The sequence below is a fragment of the Solanum dulcamara genome, chromosome 2, assembly GCF_947179165.1.
Source record: "Solanum dulcamara chromosome 2, daSolDulc1.2, whole genome shotgun sequence".
Classification (NCBI taxonomy): domain Eukaryota; kingdom Viridiplantae; phylum Streptophyta; class Magnoliopsida; order Solanales; family Solanaceae; genus Solanum; species Solanum dulcamara.
In genome coordinates this window covers 76,526,403-76,551,666 of record NC_077238.1, presented here as the reverse complement: position 1 = coordinate 76,551,666, position 25,264 = coordinate 76,526,403, and the positions used below count along the sequence as shown (strand labels likewise).

The window sequence follows — 25,264 nt, the reverse complement described above, 5'->3', positions numbered from 1 at the left end:
GATTACACTAAATTTAAGAAATTTTTGTTATTTGGAAAAGAGAAGGGATATAATGTAATTAGCTTTTAACACTATAGGATTTGTGTAATTCCTACTTAAAATAATTACATATTGTCTCACTAATTAATAATTTTATACAAGATTTTAAATCAGATACACTTAAATACATGTTTTTTGCTATCAGATACACTGAAATAGGGATAGAGGTGAGAAAGAATGGGAGGAAGGCGAGCAAAACTTGTCTATGTATTCCAAATGCATGCGAAGCACACTAGATGCATGTATCTGACACTAGATACATGTATCTAGGATACCATATACGTAAGTGAGATAGGAGAGTGGTGAGCAAGATAAAAGGAAGGCGAGAGATATTTGTTGATGTATGGCATATATATGCGAATCCACTTAGATACAGTGTATCTAGAACGAATTACAACTAATTTTGATTCATATATCCGAGATACATGTATCTAGACGCGCTGATACATGTATATAAAGTCCAAAATCTTGTGAAATTCGTAATACTTCAAACTAATGTGGATCTAAGTAATTAACTTCTAAAGTAGTGGAATTTCTGTAAGTTACCCATATTTCAAACATATAACCCAAGAGTGCTTGTTTATAGGATCGGCCCTAGTGACTATCCAATTCACAACCCATGACACAATGTAGGCCCAAACTAGGGCTGAAAACTACCCCTAATAACATGTAGATCCAAATAGGACTGGATCAAATAGTATCCTAGTCAACATGTACACCGAATCCATCATTATTTGGAGCAGGTCTAATAAGATAAGCCCATGTTATAAACAACATGGGCTAAGAGCCTAATGTTTTAGCTAAATGAGATTTTTGGAAAGGGAAAATTATTTAACTAGGCAAATTTTGCAACTTATTCATTGAAAACAACTATAGTTTAAAAATATTATTAAAAAGAATAATACTTTATTTGTATAGCAAATTAATGGTATCCTAAGTTAGTTCCTAATTTAACTTATTTTTATCCCACATTTTATGCACAAATTGATTTTTTTTCTTTTTCTTTCAATTCTCTCAATCTTTTTCTCTCCTATTTTCACATTAATTCAAAACTGAAACTTTTCTCTCTCTCTAATTTCCCCATTTTTTCTGTTCTTCCCGCTTCTCTCTCATCCATTCCCTCTTCTTTTCTTTTCAGAGTTTGAAAGAATATTCTAAAAGATTTACACAACAGTCTTTTGATTCAGGTATCTTATTGTTGATATGTATCTTTTGCGATTTCCCCCCCCCCCATATTTTTACAAATATGTTTTGTATATTGGGATTTTCTTTGCAATCTTCTTTTTTGTGTGTGTAGGTTCTTAGTTTGTATTCAGTAGAATTTCTATACTTAAGAAATATATTTGTATCCATATTGTATTCTCTTATTATTATAGTCTTAAGGAATTTGTACTCATTTCAAAGTTATACCAATTAAATTAAGTCTTCAGGAGTTTGTACTCATTTCAAAGTTATGTCAATTAAATTAAGTCTTCATGAGTTTGTATTCATTTCAAAGTTATGCCCATTAAATTTGTATATTTATATTATTGTTGTTTGTATTCATTCTGATACTTGTATTCTCCCATTTATATTGGTATTCAAATTAATTTGCATGTCTTTTGTCATCTTAACTTGTATTCATGTCTAATTTGTCTACTGATACTTATATTCTCCCATTTATATTTGTATTCAAATTAATTTGCATGTCTTTTGTCATCTTAACTTATATTCATGTCTAATTTGTATACTGATACATGTATTCTCCCATTTATATTTGTATTCAAATTAGTTTGCATGTCTTTTGTCATCTTACCTTGTATTCATGTCTAATTTGTATAATTAAAAAAATTATTTGTACCCATACATATTTACATATTCAAAACATACATAAATTTGTATATTATATTATTTTTGTTTGTATTCATTCTGATACTTGTATTCTCCCATTTATATTTGTATCCAAATTAGTTTGCATGTCTTTTGTCATCTTAACTTGTATTCATGTCTAATTTGTATACTTAAGAAATTTATTTGTATCCATGCATATTTACATATTCAAAACATACATATTTATAATAATAGTAAGCTTCTCAAAAGAAATGTATTTCTTATTTGTTATGTATTTCAAAAACATGCACATAAGTGTATTCTAATTCAATTTGTATTCCAAATTTCAAACAGATAAAAAATCAAAACATTCAACCAATAAGTATTTATATCCCAAGCCAAACAGCTTACAAAGTAATTATGTTGAATATACAATTTGTATCAAATTATTTATACTCACAGTCAAAATATATTTTTTTAATAAAACTGTAAATTGCCATTCCAAAACGCTTTGAACTCAAAATCAAACTTCCAATTTATGAGTTCAATACCGTTTCAATATGTATTTAAACTTTAAATTTTTGTATACAAAAACAAATCGAATTCAAAACTTTATTCCAATCTAATTCACGAATCATCATACCTGATCAAGTATAGCTTGAAGATCAAACTGTAACAGCTAAAAAAATATGTATTTCAACAATTGTTTCCAGTTTATTATCTACTATGAATTGAATTTTGTATTTGAAATCTTCTTCACTAATGTCGATCTCCTTTTTTACAGCGAAATTCTTGAACAATCGTGCTGCCTTCTATGAAAATGGAAGATAATCAATGAAAAATTCAATTTCTCTGATGGAGGGCGAAGAAGAAGAGAGAAAGAATCTCTGGAATCAAAAGGAGATTGCCTTATTCTCTTTCCTACTTTAGGAGTAACTAATTATATTTTCAGCACCATTTACCTAATTTAAGAGATTTTCTCCCTTAATTTGTTATTTCTAAGTTGTATTCTATTAGTTAAATCAAAGAAAAAAATACATAAATAAGCCCCATAGCAAACTAAAATATATCTATTTTCAATAAATATTGAAAGTGTAGTTAAGGGGTCCTATTAAATGCTAAAATGTGGTTGTTTTGAAAATTTTCCCTTTTAGAAATTAGAAGTGTGTAGGATCCTAATAAGAGCATATGGTATCTGATTGGTGTTAATTAATTAAAGAAAATTAATAAATAACACGTTGATCAATATGAATTGTGGTAGGATGGTTCGAGATTCCTCCAATCTTAACATGAGATTTCATATTTGAGCTTTGGGGAACTGTAACAACTTGTTCCTGTTATTAGAAATAGGCCAATGGGGAAGGATTTCGAGCCAGAAAACTTCGAGTAATAATTTCAAAAAAACTTAGCCTAGGCTAGACTTGGATGAATTCTGAGTCAGGTGAAGTCTAGGGTGATCATGTGAAAGATAGGAGGTCAAACCTCTAATTTGATTAGATAGGCTAATAGTCAGGACGATACGGAGCATTTCTTCGTAGAATCGCATTCGTACGAGTAAAACTCCCAGAATCGAATTTAACGTGAAGGGTATATTTTAATATGTCTTGGAAAGAGGGTATGTTGTAAAAGAGGAGACTTTGTAACACCCAATTTTTTTTTGCCAAGACCCAAACTATTCTTTATATGCGTATAGACTCGAATTGAATGACTTCTAATTGTATATATAAGTTAGGATCAATTCCTAAGTATTTAAAGTGTATTAAATATTTTTTAGGGTCATAAGTGATCTCTAACACCAAGCCAAGCCCAAATAATTTCTATTGGCTAAGTTTTCATATGAGTCCGTCTCAAGGTCAACTTCAAATTACCATAACTTTCATAATATTAAGAGTTAGGTGGGTTATGACCTGTCAAATTAAAGGTATTTGAGTCCTCTTACCAACGCCAACAATTTGCCTCATTTGGAGTAAGGAGTAAAATGTTATAAATATTTTACTGGAGATGCTCTATCCTGGCAGAAGTTTGCAATGGCTCCGTAACATGGAGAGGATGCGGACTCTACTGCCTAAGCCGAACGATGCCCCTTTTATTTTTTAAGGGTATTTTTGTCCTATAACCATTTAGAGAGTTATTTTAATATACTTAAACGAGTAGAAATTAGTTTTTTCTCATTAAAAACCCTCTCATTCACTCCTAAACATTAATGCTCAAAAATTTTCAAAAAAGCATCAAGTTAGGGTTTTTTTTTCAAGATTCATCAAAAAGATAAGTCCTTCTTCATAGATTTCAAGCTTTCCAAACCAAACTTCTTCTGATATTTATGAATCTCGAAGAGAATCTTAAATCCTAACCATAGGATTTCCAAGAAAATAAAATCCAAGAATTCCAAGAAAGGGTCTCTTGATTGTTCTTCTTCAAGTTAAGATTTTTCATCAAGATTTGTGGAGATTTTAAGGTATGCAAGGCTACACAACGTTGGACTGAATTCGTTCACGTGCTCCTTTATCTTTATTGATTCGAGTTGAGTTGAGTTAGAGTTTTCAAGTTTCCTGAATTGAATTCTTGAGTTATCTATTGTCTTTTGGGTTTCTTGTACTTATTTAAATACGTATTGATGTTGTTCATGGGTTGAATATTTGATTTGGATGCATGTTCATATCTTCATTCACATGAACCCTAATTGAAGATATATTTGATTTTGAGCAATGATTTTATAAGAGTTTGAGTTTTTCACATGAGTTGAGTCTAAGGAGTCTTTGAAAGTTTTTTTATTATTTTGAATATATATATATATTACTGAAAGAATTTGATGATTTGAGCATGAGCCGAGCCCGAGTTTAATTGGAAAGAGTCTTTAAGATTATAACTGTGTTGTGATCTTGATTTCTCTATGCATTATTTTCAGTCGAGATTGCATGTTTTTAAAGAGATTTAAAAGAGTTGTGTATTTAATTTAAATGAGTGGATTTGATTGAATTGATTTGAAAGAGCATCATGATTAAGGATTTAGTCTAGAGCCTTGAATTGTGAATGCATGATTGCGATTGAAATGTGAGCATGATGATAGTATTGATTGTGTTGACGAATTGATAATATTGGATGTTGTCATAAATGATTGTATAAAACCCCTTATAACTAAATGATTTGAGAATGATTCGAAAATTATTTGGTTGAAAGGATTAATTTGATAGAAAGAATGATTTGAAAAAGGGTCTAATGAAACCAAATGAGATGATTTGAATATCTTACCTGATAGATATGAGCATATTGAGTCTTAGAAGGAGTATTGAGTACCGAATTGAGTAAGAGTGTAGTCGTTACTCGAATCCCATGAACTACGTAGCCAATGTAGGATGGAGGGTTAAACCTCTTAAGTCACAAAATGATAGACTTTGATAGATTGTGGATTCAATGATAATGATCCGTCCCTTACCCTGACAAAGTATTGGATGGGTATGGCAACGACACCGCTTCATTGTGCATCACTGGCTCATAGGTGATGATTGTCAGTTAGAGAAACTTCCAAATTCAATGGATTGTGCATGATGTGATTGGTTTGATTCAGATTATAGATGATTGAGTCGATCTGAAATGCATTGCTAAATTTTAATTTCCACATCTATCGAGTTGAGTCATCTAAGTCGACATGAGTATTTTTAGAGTTAATCCAAATTGGTCTTGATAGTACTTTAATGATTGGATTGGATTGGATTGTATATGATTGGTCTCTGTCTAAACCTTATTCTTGCTTTAGACTTATGATATCCTGATTAAGTTCCTTACACGTGATTGAGTTACTTGAGCTGATGTTATTCTACCTTATGCATGTTTCATTCTACCATATTACTTATTCGTGCGTTCTACGTACTAACATTTATTTGGACTTGCATTATTTCATGATACAGAGACATGTTTAAGAGATCATCAACAGACGCACTATATGGATCTGTTCACCCTCAGCTTATTGGTGAGTCACCCCATACATTTGGAGGTTACCACTTATATTATTCTTGCATTGATTTTAGTCTTTTCATTCTAATTCGAGGTAGCCATGAACCTGTCATTGGCACCAAATAGATAATAGTGATAGAGGCTTCATAGACTATTTAGTGATGGGTTGATTGAGTATTTATTTTCTTGAATTGTTCTTGTCAGACTATTTTATTGACATAGATTAGAGGTTGATTTGTTGGCCCATGGCCTTTCTTCCTTGAGTTAGATTATTGACTAGAATTGTCCACCTAATTATCTCTTTATTTTAATTCTTTTGCTGATTGAATAAATGAACGGATGTGTGATCAGGCCAAGTGATTCTCTTAGGAGTCAGTAATGATTTTTGAGTGCCAACTTCATTTAGGATACCCTCCCGGGGCATGACAAATTTGGTATCAAAGCCTAGAGTTTGAGAGTCTTAGGAAGTCTATGAAGTCATGTCTAGTAGAGTCTTACTTATGGGTATGCTGTGTACTCCACTTATAATCAGAAGTCTATAGGACATTAGGAATTGTCTCACTTTTTTTGTACTCTGAGTTTGTGCGATAGATTTTAACTCTATAAAAGTTCTCTTATGATTCATATATTGCTCAAATCCACTCGACTACCCCTCATACTCAAGGTGGTTGGAACAGTAAAGCTCTGATCATTATTAATGAGTTACTTTTAGATAAAGTATTCAAAGGTTAAAGACACTACTACACTAGGCTTGAGAGGAGCTGATTAGTGTGCTCAAGTCTATTGATTTGAAAGAATGCACCCTCATTCATATGAATCGTACGTTAAGCTAAAGAAAGATGCATTTCCATACTCTTTTCTCTAAAACCTTACTTCAGATGTTACCCTCAAGAGGAAATTTATGTCTCTAAATGATTAGTGTCACCATTCGATGGAGTGTGATTTGAGGCATGATAAGTTATGATTCATAGAATGATCTTAGAGCTAGAAAAATAGAGTTAGAGGAGTAAAAACCAAATAGTGAGAAGAAACCAAATAGTGAGAACAGTGGTAGATTGAGGCATGTACCTAGAGTAAAGTATCTATAAGGTGAGCAATGAGGTGTAATGAATGTTTGTGATAGTGCAAGTTTTAATATTTGATTTAGTAAGCTTGACATGGCATATGCGAGAGTTAAGATATTAACTTGCGAGGATTGTGTGTTACGAATAGGGGGTATATGACCCTCAGATGTAAATAGTGACTTGAGGCTAAGCCATTTGGGAAGAAGAGGCTTAAGATGTGTACCTGAGATTATAGAGTTGTATGAGGCTCTAATTTTATGAGTTGATTTGGGTGAGTAGTTAGTATCCTTTTAGTTGCTAATATGGAGAAGTCTAGATATGAATTTGTCTTTCTATTTAGTATCCATAAGAATTGAGTCGAAGGGAGTTGTATATAAATAATGATGAGTCTCTTGTTATAGTTCAAGTTTCCTTCAACTAAGTTAGGAATATGTGAACCTAGAAGATGAGTGTTAGCAGGCTAAAGAGAAGAGGTTAGATCATAAGAGTTAGAGAAAGTGGATGTGTACTCCAATAAGAGCCGTATGTATAGAAGGATGCCTAAAATATAGAAGGACGTTAAGTGAAGTATCTTAGAATGAGGCCCCAGTAATAATTTGGTATCTTTGGGGTATAGTATAACCGGAGAGTTTAAGTATTCTTGTGAATTATGATACTCTGTCGTGTGGAGCAATGTGCTTATAACTAAATGTAGAGAATCAGTTCGCAGACTTAAGGAGGTGACCCTTGAGCTAAGGGGGAGATGATAAGGTAATGAACCAAAGTAAGTCTTGAGCTTTCGATAGTGATGAGTTGATCAGGATGAGACATCGATGTTTTTCCATCTCGCATATTCCTAACACTTCAGTCGAGGTGATACTTTATTTCTTCCATGTGTATGAGCACCATTCCCATGGCCTAGACCTATGCACCCCCCATGTTGATGCATATCCATGATGAGTTCGAGGATGAGAATTAATAATTTCATTCAACAATCCTAATTTTATCTCATGAATCTAAGAGTTTTCAACCCTATGTTACACGAGAGATGACTTGAGTTTCACAATATATGCAGTTCCATAAACTCATGATAGGCCCTGAAAGACTAGAGAGATCATACTAGTTAGGGATGTTCCTAAATCAGACTTTCTTGAATAAATCGTGCTTATGACTTTTGCTCTAAATGTTTTCAGTGATTCTTTCTTTCCAGTTTTGATAGCAATGTTGATTATAGTAGATTGATTTGAGTGAGAACAGATAGGGGAGAGTGAGTGTTTCCAGATTGTGATAGTTGTGTTGTATTTGTCTAGTTAAGGATAGAGGTATGGAAGAGTATGTTAGTATGTCTCTGGGTAAGAGCTCATACAACAATGGAGGTAGAAATGTTAAAGTAGGCATGAAAATTTTTAGATGTGGTTGAGGTGGTTAGAGTAATAGGCTTGAGTGTGTGGTTGTTACTATGAGAGTGATGGTAGTAGGCTATTGATGACTTTTGGGTGAATTATTAGATGTACGTGAAGGGTGTTATAAAGCTTGGAAAGAAGGGGAAGATTGGGCACTGATATATTGGCCTTACCAAAGTGTGAAGAGGATTGGAAATGTCACTCATGAATTGGAGTTACCTTCTAAGTTAGTCGTCATTCGTCTGGTGCTTCATGTCTCTATGATTGAATGAGTGCTTGGGATCTCTATTTTTGGTAGTTGCCATTGATAGTGCTAAACTAAAGGATAGTCAGTCCTATGAGGATGATATGAAGACCAAATATCCACTTCTATTTATGCCATCAATGATGATGTTGAAAGTAAATTCCTATTCTTGATTCGAGTTGATGTCTTCTTTCTTGAGTTCGACAATTGATGATCTAGATTTTTGAATGATTCGATTGATAGAGTTTTGATATTCTATTTGTACCTAATGATGAGAATGTTGAAGGTAATGTCCTTACTCTTGACTTGAACTAATTTGCCTATTCTTGAGTCTGAATAGATGATTGTCCAGATTGCTTGATTTGGTTGATTGGTTGATTTGATTGAGTCTCGATTGTTATTCATGCCTCGAGTTCAGCTCTAGTTGATATTTATTCGAGGATGAATGATCCCAAGGAGGACATAATGTAACACCCTAAATTGTTTTGCCAAGACACGAACTATTCTTCATATACATATAAACACGAACTAAATGACTTATAATTGTATATATGAGTTAGGATTAATTCATAAGTATTTAAAGTGTATTAGATGTGGTTTAGGGTCAAAAGGGATCCCTAACACCAAGCCTAACCCAAAGAATTTTTATCGGCTAAGTTTTCGTATGAGTCTATATAAGGATCAACTTCCAATGATCATAAATCTCATAATATTAAGACTTAGGTGGTCCAGGACCTATAAAATTAAAGGTCTTTGAGTCCTTTTTCCAACACCATCAAGTTTTCCTCATTTGGAGTAAGGAATAAAAAGTTATGACCATTATATTAGAGACGTTCTATCCCGGTAGAAATCTGCGATGGCTCTGCGAAGCGAAGAGGATACAGACTCCACTGTCTAAGCCGAACGACGCTTTTTTTATTTTTTAAGGGTATTTAGTTCCTATAACCCTTTGGAGAGTTATTTTAATGTCCCTAAATGAGTAGAAATCAGTTTTTCCTCATTAAAAACTCTCTCATTCACTCCTAAACATTAACGCTCAAGAATTTTCAAAAAAACATCAAGTTAGGGTTCTTTTTCAAGATTCTTCAACAAGGTAAGTCCTTCTTCATAGATTTCAAGCTTTCCAAACCAAACTTCTTCATACATTTATGAATCTCTAAGAGAAATCTTAAATCCTAACCATAGGGTTTCCAAGAAAACAAATCCAAGAATTTCAAGAAAGGGTCTCTTGATTGTTCTTCTTCAAGTTAAGATTTTTCATCAAAATTTTTAGAGATTTTAAGGTATGTAAGGCTAATACAACGTTGGACTGAGTTCGTCCACGTGCCCCTTTATCTTTATTGATTCGAGTTGAGTTGAGTTGGAGTTTTCAAGTTTTCTGAATTGAATTCTTGAGTTATTTATTGTCTTTTGGAATTCTTGTACTTATTTAAATACGTATTGATGTTGTTCATAGGTTGAATATTTTATTTGTATGCATGTTCATATCTTCATTCACATGAACCCTAATTGAAGATTATATTTGATTTTGAGCAATGATTTTATAAGAGTTTGAGTTTTTCACATGAGTTGAGTCTAAGGAGTCTTTGAAAGTTTTTTTTATTATTTTGAATATATATATTTTACTGAAAGAATTTGATGATTTGAGCATGAGCCGAGCCCGAGTTGAATTGGAAAGAGTCTTTAAGATTATAACTGTGTTGTGATCCTGATTTCTCTATGCATTATTTTCAGTCGAGATTGCATGTTTTTAAAGAGATTTAAAAAAGTTGTGTATTTAATTTAAATGAGTGGATTTGATTGAATTGATTTGAAAGAGCATCATGATTAAGGATTTAGTCTAAAGCCTTGAATTGTGAATGCATGATTGTGATTGGAATGTGAGCATGATGATAGTATTGATTGTGTTGACGAATTGATAATATTGGATGTTGTCATAAATGATTGTATAAAATCCCTTATAACTAAATGATTTGAGAATGATTAAGAAATTAATTGATTGAAAGGATTGATTTGATAGAACGAATGAGTTGAAAAAGGATTCAATGAGATCATATGAGATGATTTGAATATCTTACCTGATAGATATGAGCATATTGAGTCTTAGAAGGAGTATTGAGCACTGAATTGAGTAAGAGTATAATCGCTACTCGAATCCCATGAACTACGTAGTAGCGTAGGATGGAGGTTAAACCTCTTAAGTCCCAAAATGATAGATTTTGATAGATTGTGGATTCAATGATAGTGATTCGTCCCTTACCCTAACAAAGTATTGGACGGGTGTGGCAACGACACTGCTTCATTGTACATCACTATTTCATAGGTGATGATTGTCTGTTGGAGAAACTCCCAAATTCAATGGATTATGCATGATGTGATTGGTTTGATTGAGATTATAGATGATTGAGTTGATCTGAAAGACATTGCTAAATTCTAATTTGCATATCTATCGAATTGAGTCCTCTGAGTCAAAATGAGTATTTTTAGAGTTGATCCAAATTGGTCTTGATAGTACTCTAATGATTGGATTAGATTGTATATAATTGGTCTTTGTCTAAACCTTACTCTTGCTTTAGACTTATGATATCCCGATTAAGTTCCTTACACGTGATTGAGTTACTTGAGCTGATGTTATTCTACCTTATGCATGTTTTATTTTACCATATTACATATTCGTACATTCCACATACGGACGTCCATTTGGACCTTCATCATTTCATGATGTAGAAACATGTTTAAGAGATCATCAACAGATGCACCGTTAAGGATCTATTCACCCTCAGCTTATTAGTGAGTCATCCCCATACATTCGGAGGTTACCTCTTATGTTATTCTTACGTTGATTTTAGTCTTTTCATTCTGATTTGAGGTAGCCATGAACCTGTCATTGGCACCAATTAGATAATAGTGATAGAGGCTTCATAGACTATATAGTTATAGGTTGATTGAGTATTTATTTTCTTGAATTATTCTTGTCAGACTATTTTAATGACATAGATTGGAGTTCGATTTGTTGGTCCATGGCCTTTCTTCCTTGAGTTAGATTGTTGATTAGAATTGTCCACCTAATTATCTCTTTATTTTAATTTTTTGTTGATTGAATGAATGAACGGATGTGTGATCAGGTCAAGTGATTCGATTGGGAGTCAGTAATGGTTTTTGAGTGCTAGTCACGTCTAGAGTACCCTCCCGGAGTGTGACAGACTTGGAGACTCTTTACAAACTCTCTGTCTCCGCCTATCCCGCTAGAGAGGGATTTTTGCCAATAGTCATAGGATTAGTAATTCCTAAAACCTATAAAGTATGGTTAGTAATCATTGGGTGAGGTTTTGAATTGAAAACCTGTGTGGAAAATAGCCCTAGGATGGGGTTAGGATCATGGGTTGGTTTAGGATGTGAAATTGTGTTATATTTCTATTAGTTAGGCCATTGAGTTGATCCTTTATATGTATTTGCTATTTTCTAGACCAAGAACAAGAAGAACAAACCCGGAAAGAAAAGGTTCTTGCATTGTAAGGTTGTTGAGGTTTGAATTTAAGGTAGGTGATGGTCTGATTTCTTGTATGTGTTTTATATATTTGTTAAATTGCTTCATGACATGCATGTATGTATATGAATAGGGAAACATGTTAGATTATATGTAAAATAATCAGTTATTGGCCTATTTTTGTGATGAAATTGTTCTTGGTGATATAAAAATTATAAATACTGAATGTATTTGTGATTGCGGTATGCTTGGATCAGGTGTCACGTTCAAACACAGAATTGGATTGGGTGTCATTTTCAACACCTAATTGGATTGGGTGTCATATTTTGACACATATTGAGATAGGGTGTCATGTTCTGACACAAAGTTAATTATTTGTAGGTCCCTTGAGAGAACCCTTGCGTGAAGTTATAGCATGTGGAAGGCATTGAGTTGTGATATTGCTGAATATGGTTGAACTTGAGATTAGTTGACTTATTCTGTATATGTATATGCCTATTATGTTGAATTTACTTGTCTATGATCCACTTACTAGCTAATTACGTGATCCTACCAGTACACCATTGTTTCTATGTACTAATACTACTCTTGCTCTACCTTTTTATTGAGTACAGGACATATTCAGCGGGCTGCAGAGAAACCTCATCTAGAGGAGTGATTGTGTTTTCGAGTTCAAGGGTGATCTGTTTCTTCAGGCTGCCGTAGACTCTATCGTTATTTCTAGTCCTTTTCTTTTCCAGGACTTAGATGTTCAAACAATGGTTATTTGTTACGGTTTCTATTTAGAGTTGTACTCCATTTTAGACTTGTTTTTTAGAATTTTGGTATGATGACTTTCAGTTCTTAGGGTGTATTCACTTCCACACATTTTGAGTTTATAACTAGTTAGTTTCTGAGTTTATGGGGACTTAACATTTATCTTTGGTTTAAACCTGCTTCTGTTTCTGTAAGTTGTGTATACGTGCGATTATTATAATTAGACTGTTTAGAATAGTTTTCCCACCGAAGAGTTAGAGTGGGGTCAGTAACGATGGGTCGGGGCTGTGATAGGAATAGAAGAAATCTATTGAAAGTGCTGCCTCCCAAAACAGGTACTCGATGTGCAAATTTGAAGAGATCCCAATACAGATACTAGATGAAAAAGCAAAATAAATTGCACGTTGAATATGTGATCTTGATAGTAGATAAACTTACTAAAGAAGAAGCTGAACATATATGGTTAACCGCATTATGAACTGCACATTTAGACATCTTAACTTCTCGTCACCGTGTCAATATATATAAATTAAATTGAGAAAATAATTGATTATAATTGAATTTGATTTGACATTTACTCATGTGAAGAAAGGCCAAACCCATCGCTGGCCCCTTAAAGTTGGCGTCCACTTTCACTTAGACACCTAAACCAAGATATGTTCATTTTAGACACCTAATGTAAGGGTCTATTGTGTCATTTTGACACTTTTTAATCAGCTGGACCCTCGCGTGTTTTGCACTTACTAGAGGCGCGTAGAAGCTATTTTTTCAGATGATGTGGCGTCAGACTTGGCCTATAACGGTCATATCCCTCTTATCTATATATTTATGCATCTTCTTCTTCATTTTTGCCCTAATTTCTTAGATTGTTTCTCTGATTTAGGTCAAAAATCACTTCTCTCTTGTTCTTTATTTTTCTCTCTTCTTCTTTGTTTTTCTCTCACTCTTCTCCTACACTTCCATGTCGAGCTTCTCCAACTCTTCCATGGCCTCTTTGGATGAATGTTGATATTGTAAATGTGGTAATGAAGCACTATTAAAGACTTCTTGGACTCAACTAAATTCAGGTCATAGATTTTTTACTTGTAAACTTTCAAATGTAAAGTAATTCTTTATGTTGATATTTTTACTCATATATTGCAACTTTTATTCAATGTAAATCTTAAAGCTCCATTTATTTCCTGTAAGTACAATAAAAGAGGAATAAGTATTTTCTGTTAATTGTGGGTTTTTAATTTTTTTCTAATTAATTTTGTAGAAAATGGGTGGCTGTGATTTTTTTATTGGTATGAAGATCGACACCCTCCTCAAGCAAATAAGGTGATCTGGAGTTTGTTGAAGAAAGTCAAGGCTTTTGATGAAAAAATAAATCGAGCAAGAAATATATTTATTATTGGTGTGATCGCTGCTAGGTTGGTAGTGTTTGGAATATGGAGATTAAAGTAGGCATGAAAATTTTTAGATGTGGTTGAGGTGGTTAGAGTAATAGGCTTGAGTGTGTGGTTGTTACTATGAGAGTGATGGTAGTAGGCTATTGATGACTTTTGGGTGAATTATTAGATGTACGTGAAGGGTGTTATAAAGCTTGGAAAGAAGGGGAAGATTGGGCACTGATATATTGGCCTTACCAAAGTGTGAAGAGGATTGGAAATGTCACTCATGAATTGGAGTTACCTTCTAAGTTAGTCGTCATTCGTCTGGTGCTTCATGTCTCTATGATTGAATGAGTGCTTGGGATCTCTATTTTTGGTAGTTGCCATTGATAGTGCTAAACTAAAGGATAGTCAGTCCTATGAGGATGATATGAAGACCAAATATCCACTTCTATTTATGCCATCAATGATGATGTTGAAAGTAAATTCCTATTCTTGATTCGAGTTGATGTCTTCTTTCTTGAGTTCGACAATTGATGATCTAGATTTTTGAATGATTCGATTGATAGAGTTTTGATATTCTATTTGTACCTAATGATGAGAATGTTGAAGGTAATGTCCTTACTCTTGACTTGAACTAATTTGCCTATTCTTGAGTCTGAATAGATGATTGTCCAGATTGCTTGATTTGGTTGATTGGTTGATTTGATTGAGTCTCGATTGTTATTCATGCCTCGAGTTCAGCTCTAGTTGATATTTATTCGAGGATGAATGATCCCAAGGAGGACATAATGTAACACCCTAAATTGTTTTGCCAAGACACGAACTATTCTTCATATACATATAAACACGAACTAAATGACTTATAATTGTATATATGAGTTAGGATTAATTCATAAGTATTTAAAGTGTATTAGATGTGGTTTAGGGTCAAAAGGGATCCCTAACACCAAGCCTAACCCAAAGAATTTTTATCGGCTAAGTTTTCGTATGAGTCTATATAAGGATCAACTTCCAATGATCATAAATCTCATAATATTAAGACTTAGGTGGTCCAGGACCTATAAAATTAAAGGTCTTTGAGTCCTTTTTCCAACACCATCAAGTTTTCCTCATTTGGAGTAAGGAATAAAAAGTTATGACCATTATATTAGAGACGTTCTATCCCGGTAGAAATCTGCGATGGCTCTGCGAAGCGAAGAGGATACAGACTCCACTGTCTAAGCCGAACGACGCTTTTTTTATTTTTTAAGGGTATTTAGTTCCTATAACCCTTTGGAGAGTTATTTTAATGTCCCTAAATGAGTAGAAATCAGTTTTTCCTCATTAAAAACTCTCTCATTCACTCCTAAACATTAACGCTCAAGAATTTTCAAAAAAACATCAAGTTAGGGTTCTTTTTCAAGATTCTTCAACAAGGTAAGTCCTTCTTCATAGATTTCAAGCTTTCCAAACCAAACTTCTTCATACATTTATGAATCTCTAAGAGAAATCTTAAATCCTAACCATAGGGTTTCCAAGAAAACAAATCCAAGAATTTCAAGAAAGGGTCTCTTGATTGTTCTTCTTCAAGTTAAGATTTTTCATCAAAATTTTTAGAGATTTTAAGGTATGTAAGGCTAATACAACGTTGGACTGAGTTCGTCCACGTGCCCCTTTATCTTTATTGATTCGAGTTGAGTTGAGTTGGAGTTTTCAAGTTTTCTGAATTGAATTCTTGAGTTATTTATTGTCTTTTGGAATTCTTGTACTTATTTAAATACGTATTGATGTTGTTCATAGGTTGAATATTTTATTTGTATGCATGTTCATATCTTCATTCACATGAACCCTAATTGAAGATTATATTTGATTTTGAGCAATGATTTTATAAGAGTTTGAGTTTTTCACATGAGTTGAGTCTAAGGAGTCTTTGAAAGTTTTTTTTATTATTTTGAATATATATATTTTACTGAAAGAATTTGATGATTTGAGCATGAGCCGAGCCCGAGTTGAATTGGAAAGAGTCTTTAAGATTATAACTGTGTTGTGATCCTGATTTCTCTATGCATTATTTTCAGTCGAGATTGCATGTTTTTAAAGAGATTTAAAAAAGTTGTGTATTTAATTTAAATGAGTGGATTTGATTGAATTGATTTGAAAGAGCATCATGATTAAGGATTTAGTCTAAAGCCTTGAATTGTGAATGCATGATTGTGATTGGAATGTGAGCATGATGATAGTATTGATTGTGTTGACGAATTGATAATATTGGATGTTGTCATAAATGATTGTATAAAATCCCTTATAACTAAATGATTTGAGAATGATTAAGAAATTAATTGATTGAAAGGATTGATTTGATAGAACGAATGAGTTGAAAAAGGATTCAATGAGATCATATGAGATGATTTGAATATCTTACCTGATAGATATGAGCATATTGAGTCTTAGAAGGAGTATTGAGCACTGAATTGAGTAAGAGTATAATCGCTACTCGAATCCCATGAACTACGTAGTAGCGTAGGATGGAGGTTAAACCTCTTAAGTCCCAAAATGATAGATTTTGATAGATTGTGGATTCAATGATAGTGATTCGTCCCTTACCCTAACAAAGTATTGGACGGGTGTGGCAACGACACTGCTTCATTGTACATCACTATTTCATAGGTGATGATTGTCTGTTGGAGAAACTCCCAAATTCAATGGATTATGCATGATGTGATTGGTTTGATTGAGATTATAGATGATTGAGTTGATCTGAAAGACATTGCTAAATTCTAATTTGCATATCTATCGAATTGAGTCCTCTGAGTCAAAATGAGTATTTTTAGAGTTGATCCAAATTGGTCTTGATAGTACTCTAATGATTGGATTAGATTGTATATAATTGGTCTTTGTCTAAACCTTACTCTTGCTTTAGACTTATGATATCCCGATTAAGTTCCTTACACGTGATTGAGTTACTTGAGCTGATGTTATTCTACCTTATGCATGTTTTATTTTACCATATTACATATTCGTACATTCCACATACGGACGTCCATTTGGACCTTCATCATTTCATGATGTAGAAACATGTTTAAGAGATCATCAACAGATGCACCGTTAAGGATCTATTCACCCTCAGCTTATTAGTGAGTCATCCCCATACATTCGGAGGTTACCTCTTATGTTATTCTTACGTTGATTTTAGTCTTTTCATTCTGATTTGAGGTAGCCATGAACCTGTCATTGGCACCAATTAGATAATAGTGATAGAGGCTTCATAGACTATATAGTTATAGGTTGATTGAGTATTTATTTTCTTGAATTATTCTTGTCAGACTATTTTAATGACATAGATTGGAGTTCGATTTGTTGGTCCATGGCCTTTCTTCCTTGAGTTAGATTGTTGATTAGAATTGTCCACCTAATTATCTCTTTATTTTAATTTTTTGTTGATTGAATGAATGAACGGATGTGTGATCAGGTCAAGTGATTCGATTGGGAGTCAGTAATGGTTTTTGAGTGCTAGTCACGTCTAGAGTACCCTCCCGGAGTGTGACAGACTTGGAGACTCTTTACAAACTCTCTGTCTCCGCCTATCCCGCTAGAGAGGGATTTTTGCCAATAGTCATAGGATTAGTAATTCCTAAAACCTATAAAGTATGGTTAGTAATCATTGGGTGAGGTTTTGAATTGAAAACCTGTGTGGAAAATAGCCCTAGGATGGGGTTAGGATCATGGGTTGGTTTAGGATGTGAAATTGTGTTATATTTCTATTAGTTAGGCCATTGAGTTGATCCTTTATATGTATTTGCTATTTTCTAGACCAAGAACAAGAAGAACAAACCCGGAAAGAAAAGGTTCTTGCATTGTAAGGTTGTTGAGGTTTGAATTTAAGGTAGGTGATGGTCTGATTTCTTGTATGTGTTTTATATATTTGTTAAATTGCTTCATGACATGCATGTATGTATATGAATAGGGAAACATGTTAGATTATATGTAAAATAATCAGTTATTGGCCTATTTTTGTGATGAAATTGTTCTTGGTGATATAAAAATTATAAATACTGAATGTATTTGTGATTGCGGTATGCTTGGATCAGGTGTCACGTTCAAACACAGAATTGGATTGGGTGTCATTTTCAACACCTAATTGGATTGGGTGTCATATTTTGACACATATTGAGATAGGGTGTCATGTTCTGACACAAAGTTAATTATTTGTAGGTCCCTTGAGAGAACCCTTGCGTGAAGTTATAGCATGTGGAAGGCATTGAGTTGTGATATTGCTGAATATGGTTGAACTTGAGATTAGTTGACTTATTCTGTATATGTATATGCCTATTATGTTGAATTTACTTGTCTATGATCCACTTACTAGCTAATTACGTGATCCTACCAGTACACCATTGTTTCTATGTACTAATACTACTCTTGCTCTACCTTTTTATTGAGTACAGGACATATTCAGCGGGCTGCAGAGAAACCTCATCTAGAGGAGTGATTGTGTTTTCGAGTTCAAGGGTGATCTGTTTCTTCAGGCTGCCGTAGACTCTATCGTTATTTCTAGTCCTTTTCTTTTCCAGGACTTAGATGTTCAAACAATGGTTATTTGTTACGGTTTCTATTTAGAGTTGTACTCCATTTTAGACTTGTTTTTTAGAATTTTGGTATGATGACTTTCAGTTCTTAGGGTGTATTCACTTCCACACATTTTGAGTTTATAACTAGTTAGTTTCTGAGTTTATGGGGACTTAACATTTATCTTTGGTTTAAACCTGCTTCTGTTTCTGTAAGTTGTGTATACGTGCGATTATTATAATTAGACTGTTTAGAATAGTTTTCCCACCGAAGAGTTAGAGTGGGGTCAGTAACGATGGGTCGGGGCTGTGATAGGAATAGAAGAAATCTATTGAAAGTGCTGCCTCCCAAAACAGGTACTCGATGTGCAAATTTGAAGAGATCCCAATACAGATACTAGATGAAAAAGCAAAATAAATTGCACGTTGAATATGTGATCTTGATAGTAGATAAACTTACTAAAGAAGAAGCTGAACATATATGGTTAACCGCATTATGAACTGCACATTTAGACATCTTAACTTCTCGTCACCGTGTCAATATATATAAATTAAATTGAGAAAATAATTGATTATAATTGAATTTGATTTGACATTTACTCATGTGAAGAAAGGCCAAACCCATCGCTGGCCCCTTAAAGTTGGCGTCCACTTTCACTTAGACACCTAAACCAAGATATGTTCATTTTAGACACCTAATGTAAGGGTCTATTGTGTCATTTTGACACTTTTTAATCAGCTGGACCCTCGCGTGTTTTGCACTTACTAGAGGCGCGTAGAAGCTATTTTTTCAGATGATGTGGCGTCAGACTTGGCCTATAACGGTCATATCCCTCTTATCTATATATTTATGCATCTTCTTCTTCATTTTTGCCCTAATTTCTTAGATTGTTTCTCTGATTTAGGTCAAAAATCACTTCTCTCTTGTTCTTTATTTTTCTCTCTTCTTCTTTGTTTTTCTCTCACTCTTCTCCTACACTTCCATGTCGAGCTTCTCCAACTCTTCCATGGCCTCTTTGGATGAATGTTGATATTGTAAATGTGGTAATGAAGCACTATTAAAGACTTCTTGGACTCAACTAAATTCAGGTCATAGATTTTTTACTTGTAAACTTTCAAATGTAAAGTAATTCTTTATGTTGATATTTTTACTCATATATTGCAACTTTTATTCAATGTAAATCTTAAAGCTCCATTTATTTCCTGTAAGTACAATAAAAGAGGAATAAGTATTTTCTGTTAATTGTGGGTTTTTAATTTTTTTCTAATTAATTTTGTAGAAAATGGGTGGCTGTGATTTTTTTATTGGTATGAAGATCGACACCCTCCTCAAGCAAATAAGGTGATCTGGAGTTTGTTGAAGAAAGTCAAGGCTTTTGATGAAAAAATAAATCGAGCAAGAAATATATTTATTATTGGTGTGATCGCTGCTAGGTTGGTAGTGTTTGGAATATGGAGATTGAAGCCTAATTGTTAAAATGTGTTGTGTTTTTTGCCTTAAAGTAACATTATGTTTTGTTCAAGAATCTGCTATAAAATTGCTTATGTTTTGCAGTATTATTTTGATGTTGTTGTTGTTGTAAAGTTGCTGTAAAGTTAATGTAAGGGAGCTATTATTGTTGGTGTGAAGAAATAATCTTCATGTTGTTGTTGTTGCTGTTAATTTTTAGCTAGGCCACATTTGTATGTATTTTGATGTTATTATTGTATACAATTCACAATTCACATCTTGTTGATGTGAATACATATTTCACTTATTAAAAGTTCAAAATCTCTGCACAATGTAACTCAAATTTAGTGGACTGGTTAATATCAACAACAAAAATAGAGACTTCACAAATTTAATATCAAAAATATTTAACAATATCACAGTGCAACTACAAAAATATAATCAACAATGAACTTAAAGTTAGCATAATGCTAAATACGAAGATCAGTGGACTGGTTTAACAAGGTTACACAATCCTCAATACTGAATACATTACACAATCCACAAATTTATGTTAAGCTATTAAACAATCCGTAGTTAGTATTCAAAACTTCAAGCTGCTGTTACTTCTTTTTGTTTGCCATTTCTGCAACTGGTTGGTAGTGACATTATCTCTATTTTTCCATCTCAAGCCTCTGGGCTTAAAACCAAGGTCTATGCCTGTTGAACTTGCATCCTTAAAATTTGAACTTGTTGGCAGAATCCTTTGACTTGAAGTCCCTGGCTGTTTTTACAGAAAAAGAGAAATCAAAATTAGTAAGTATGCTGCACTACTGAAGATTAGTATGTAACCAAAGGACAAAACAACATACATTGAGTATTTGGGTTCCACTTGCACTTGTGAATATGCCAAATCCAACATTACTTAATCCACCATATGATGACTTTTTTGTCCCCCCTCCTGCATAGTCTTCTCCAATTGCTGCTACTCCTTTCTTTTATCCAACAGTCTCTTTTCTCCTCTGAGGTATTTGACTTGTATCAGCACAAACTGTTGTTGAAGAAGCATGCTTGCTTGATGTAGTTGATGCAGGTTGGCTGAATGTTGTTGGTTCAAGTTGACTGAAGTTTTTTGGTTGAGGTTGACTACTTCCTTATGAGCTTTGACCAGTAAATTGTGAGTTATGGGTAGCTGCTTCTGAAGTTTGAGCAGCAACCTGAATATTTAACCACAAAATATATGTTCATTAAAAATTCAACGAGTGATTAAAAAAGACACAAGCAAGTATAAATTATGTTACCTTGCAATATCTCTTGTTATGACCTTGTTGTTTACACATGGAACAAGTCTGTTTCACCCCTTGTTTAGAAATTTTTCCATACTTCTTTCTAGGTTCATCTTTTCCCTTTCTTCTATTTCTTGAAGGTCTGTCAGGCATTGGTTTAGGTTCAGGAGGTTCAATCCTTGGATTGTTAGTTTCAGGCCACATCTTCATATTTGGAATTGGTTGGATGAAATAACTATAAGCCTTTAAGAAGGTATCCTTCTTATACCAATGCTCCACAAGAGGTTCAGGCTCCTGTTCTATGTGGCACAAAGCAACAATAGTATGTTGGCATGGAATGCCTCTCAGTTGCCAAGTTCTACAATTACAAACTCTATCAGCCAAGTTAACTATATGCTTGTACTCCCCTTCTCCAATCTCAAACCCAACATCAGCATTCCAAAGCACCTTGCATGTCCTAGACTTGTCCTTATTCTCCTCTAAGATAAGTCTAGCCATAGGTGCAATATCAGATATCCAGGTGTTGGCAAACTTGATCATGTCCACAGTTCTTGTCATTATCTTTCTCCTAATTTCCTCCAACATGGTTATTATAGATTTGTGTCTACATGATATGATCCATGAGTTAAAGGTCTCACACATATTATTTTTAACTACATCACATTTGGAATGCTCTTGAAAGAATGCCTTAACCCATGACACCTTTGGATAATGCAATAAATAAGCACAAATATCCTTACCAAGTTTGCTCATTTTATGAAGCTCATCCTTGAACTTCACTTCAAAACTTGACTTTGAACATCTCCAAAATTGTTTTTTCCTTTCCTCTTCTTTCCAGGTTTGATTCCAATTAGACCAAATATGTCTAGAACACATTCTAACTTCAGTATTTGGTAGCAGTTCAGTAACTGCTGCATGAAAACCCTGCAAAGAAAACAAAATGCAATTCAATACTTAATAGATAATCTGACAGCTTTAGCAAATGTAATATGTAATTACCTTTTGCATATCTGCCATCACAGTAAGACCCTGTCCAGTACCCAACTGCAGGTCCTCTTTCAAGTAATTTATAAAGAAACTCCAACTATGCTTAGTTTCCTTATCTACAACTGCCCAGGCTATAGGAAACATTTGATTGTTTTTATTCTTGCCAACTGCTACTAAAAGTTCACCCTTGCAAGAACCCTTTAAGAAACATTCATCAAATCCTATTATTCTTCTATATCCTTCCTTCCACCCCCTTTTCAATGCCTCCAAGCACACATAGAAGTACACAAACAAATTCTTTCCTAGTGCAGTTTCTCCATCCATTCTTAAAAAACAGTACTACTAGGATTGGTCTGTTTTATAACCTCAGCATAATCACATAATATTGCAAATTCCATATTCCAGTCACCCATGTGTTCTCTAAGAATCATTAGCTTTGCCTTGTAATAGATGGTCCTACCCACATACAATCCTAACTTCTCCCTGCACAATTCTTGTATTTCCCAAATCTTTATGAATGATTGTTTAGTTATTTCATCCCTGAATTTGTTTGCTAGGAATTTACTTGTACACATTTTGTTCTTATTTGATGGAGAACACTTATGTATAGGATGGTAGTTCTTGATCAAAAAGTTACCAGAATCTTTATCAGTTGCACCATAACACAACCATTTGTATTTTTCTTTGAATTTACATTTATCCCTCACTCTATGAGTTTCATTAGGCCTTAACTTAATCTGATAATTATTTTGTACTGCATAATTTGCCAAAGCCTTTCTAAATTGTTTAGCATTTTCAAAAATCATTCCAAGTTTAAAAATAAAGACTTTACATTCAGCATCATATCAGACATTTTTACTCTTCCTTCTTCCTGGTTGATCAACACCCCTAACAGCTTCTACATCTTCCACATTTGTGCTATTATCACTATCAAAGTCTGAGCTATCAATATACTCTTTATGTCCTCCTAATCTGCCAACATATCTATCCTTCTTATTTCTTCCAATATCTTCAAAGGCTCTATCAATACCAGCTTCACTACTGGTATTTCTTCAGGTACTTTCTTTTTTCTCTTAGGATTAAGATTTCTTTTGTTCCTCCTTTCAGATCTAAAAGATCTCAATTCTTCATCAACATTTGAACCATCTTCATCAGGAATGACATTTATATCTGAGTCACTACTATGCAGATATGACTTATTCACATCTGAAACATCCTCAATCTCATTCACATCTGAAACAGCCTCATTCTCCACATTTCCAACATCAACAAAACCTGGCCATGGAAAAAGACCCGCTGGAGTTGGTAATTCCTCTAACTCATCAATTTCATGGACCTTATAAATATGAAAGTCATCACCATCTATTAAGTCTTTCACATAGTCTAACAACTGAATATCAGAAGTAACTTAGAAAAATTCATTGTTAACTTTATTTTGACAGTAAAAACCCTTTATATTTGTGTACCTAAGGTCTTCAGTGTATGAAAGAAACTCGACAAGGCTAAAATGATCTTTATCAATGGCAACGGGAAATACATCTACTTCTCCTCTGTAAGTAGGATTAGGGTCTGCGATAACATGACCCCCATGATGAAAACATGTCAATATATAGTCGTCCATATCTCAACAAGGAATTATCCAAAAAGCCCCTTACTTTATCAGTGCAATTTCCAAAAAAAACCTAGTTACAAAATGCTAACAGAGAGTAGACACAACCAAACTAGAACATACACCTTCTTTTACAAGGATGAAACATGCAAACACAAACTAATGTCACTTCAAGAAGCAGTTGATACAAATGTCAAAACACCCAACAAAAATGCAATCTCCAACACTTGATTTCAACCTTTAAACCTGGAAATTGGCAACATAAACAAACATAACAGTTAGTACTAACTAAGAATTGAATGAAAATCAAGAAAGATTAAACTTTCAAATACTTACCTAGGTTTTGATCAGTGAAGAAAGAAGAGTGTTTCATTTGAACTGAAGAGACAATGGACACAGTGTGTTGAAGTTCAAGTTTTGTGTAACACCCCCTAAAACGTTGTATGTCGGTATTTCAATTCTCGATGAAAATGATAATGTCTCTATATTTTGGGCATAACTTTTCATATAATAATCCATATTAGGTGATTCAAATTTCTGAGTAACCACAACATCATTACCTACAACTTTAATGAAGAACATATCTTAAGATTTGGAGTTTAAGTAGATCAAATAAATTAATCTTTGCAAGACATAGTGTTGTGACGAAATGGAGTATTTGTAGAATAAAATTCATATCTCGAAGTAGTATACTCCAAATTGGATGATTATTGAACTAACTGAAATACGACTTCTATATCTACAATTATTATGAAGACACCAAATCCTAATAAGGAATATATCTTGTTCAAACGTAGCTTCGAAAATGGATATTCCATTAAAAGAGATCTCATCTCACCTACCATAGAAAGATCTAGAACCATTTGACATCTTCCATGACATCAAAATCCATCATTGAATTTTCAAGATCATCCTTTGTAATTAATGTTATTTATTGTTAAGTCCCTCCTCCACACCTATAAATACCACCTTATTTCCTTATTTTATTCATCAAACTTTCTTAAGCAACTTTTCTCTCTATATACTTCTTTACTCATTCTCAAATATAGTTTTAATTTTAGTAGTATAAAAATACTACTCCATTGATTCTTATACTCCGGGTAGTACACGAAATAATCCGGCAAAAAAAAAGCTAGGGGTCCAAGAGTATTCCAATTCGGAGTAAAGCTTCGGATTTAAGGTATGTAAGGCTTTCATAGCATCGGATTGAGTTCGTCCATGCGCCCAATATTTAAATTCATTATAATTGAGTTATAGTTGAGTTTTATCCAAATCTTGAATTCTAAATGAATTAATTCTTC

At 33.5% G+C, this 25,264-nt stretch overlaps 1 protein-coding gene across 1 annotated transcript; it reads right to left on the bottom strand.

The window, feature by feature from the left end:
- Nucleotides 1-21,235: 21,235 nt before the first annotated feature.
- Nucleotides 21,236-22,678, bottom strand: LOC129873264 (uncharacterized). The gene is made up of 3 exons (XM_055948325.1): nucleotides 22,367-22,678; nucleotides 21,383-22,291; nucleotides 21,236-21,298 (listed from the first exon to the last, which is right to left on the bottom strand). The coding sequence occupies exons 1-3, from the start codon at nucleotides 22,676-22,678 to the stop codon at nucleotides 21,236-21,238; spliced, it is 1,284 nt and encodes a 427-aa protein (XP_055804300.1).
- Between the last annotated feature and the right edge of the window lie 2,586 nt (nucleotides 22,679-25,264).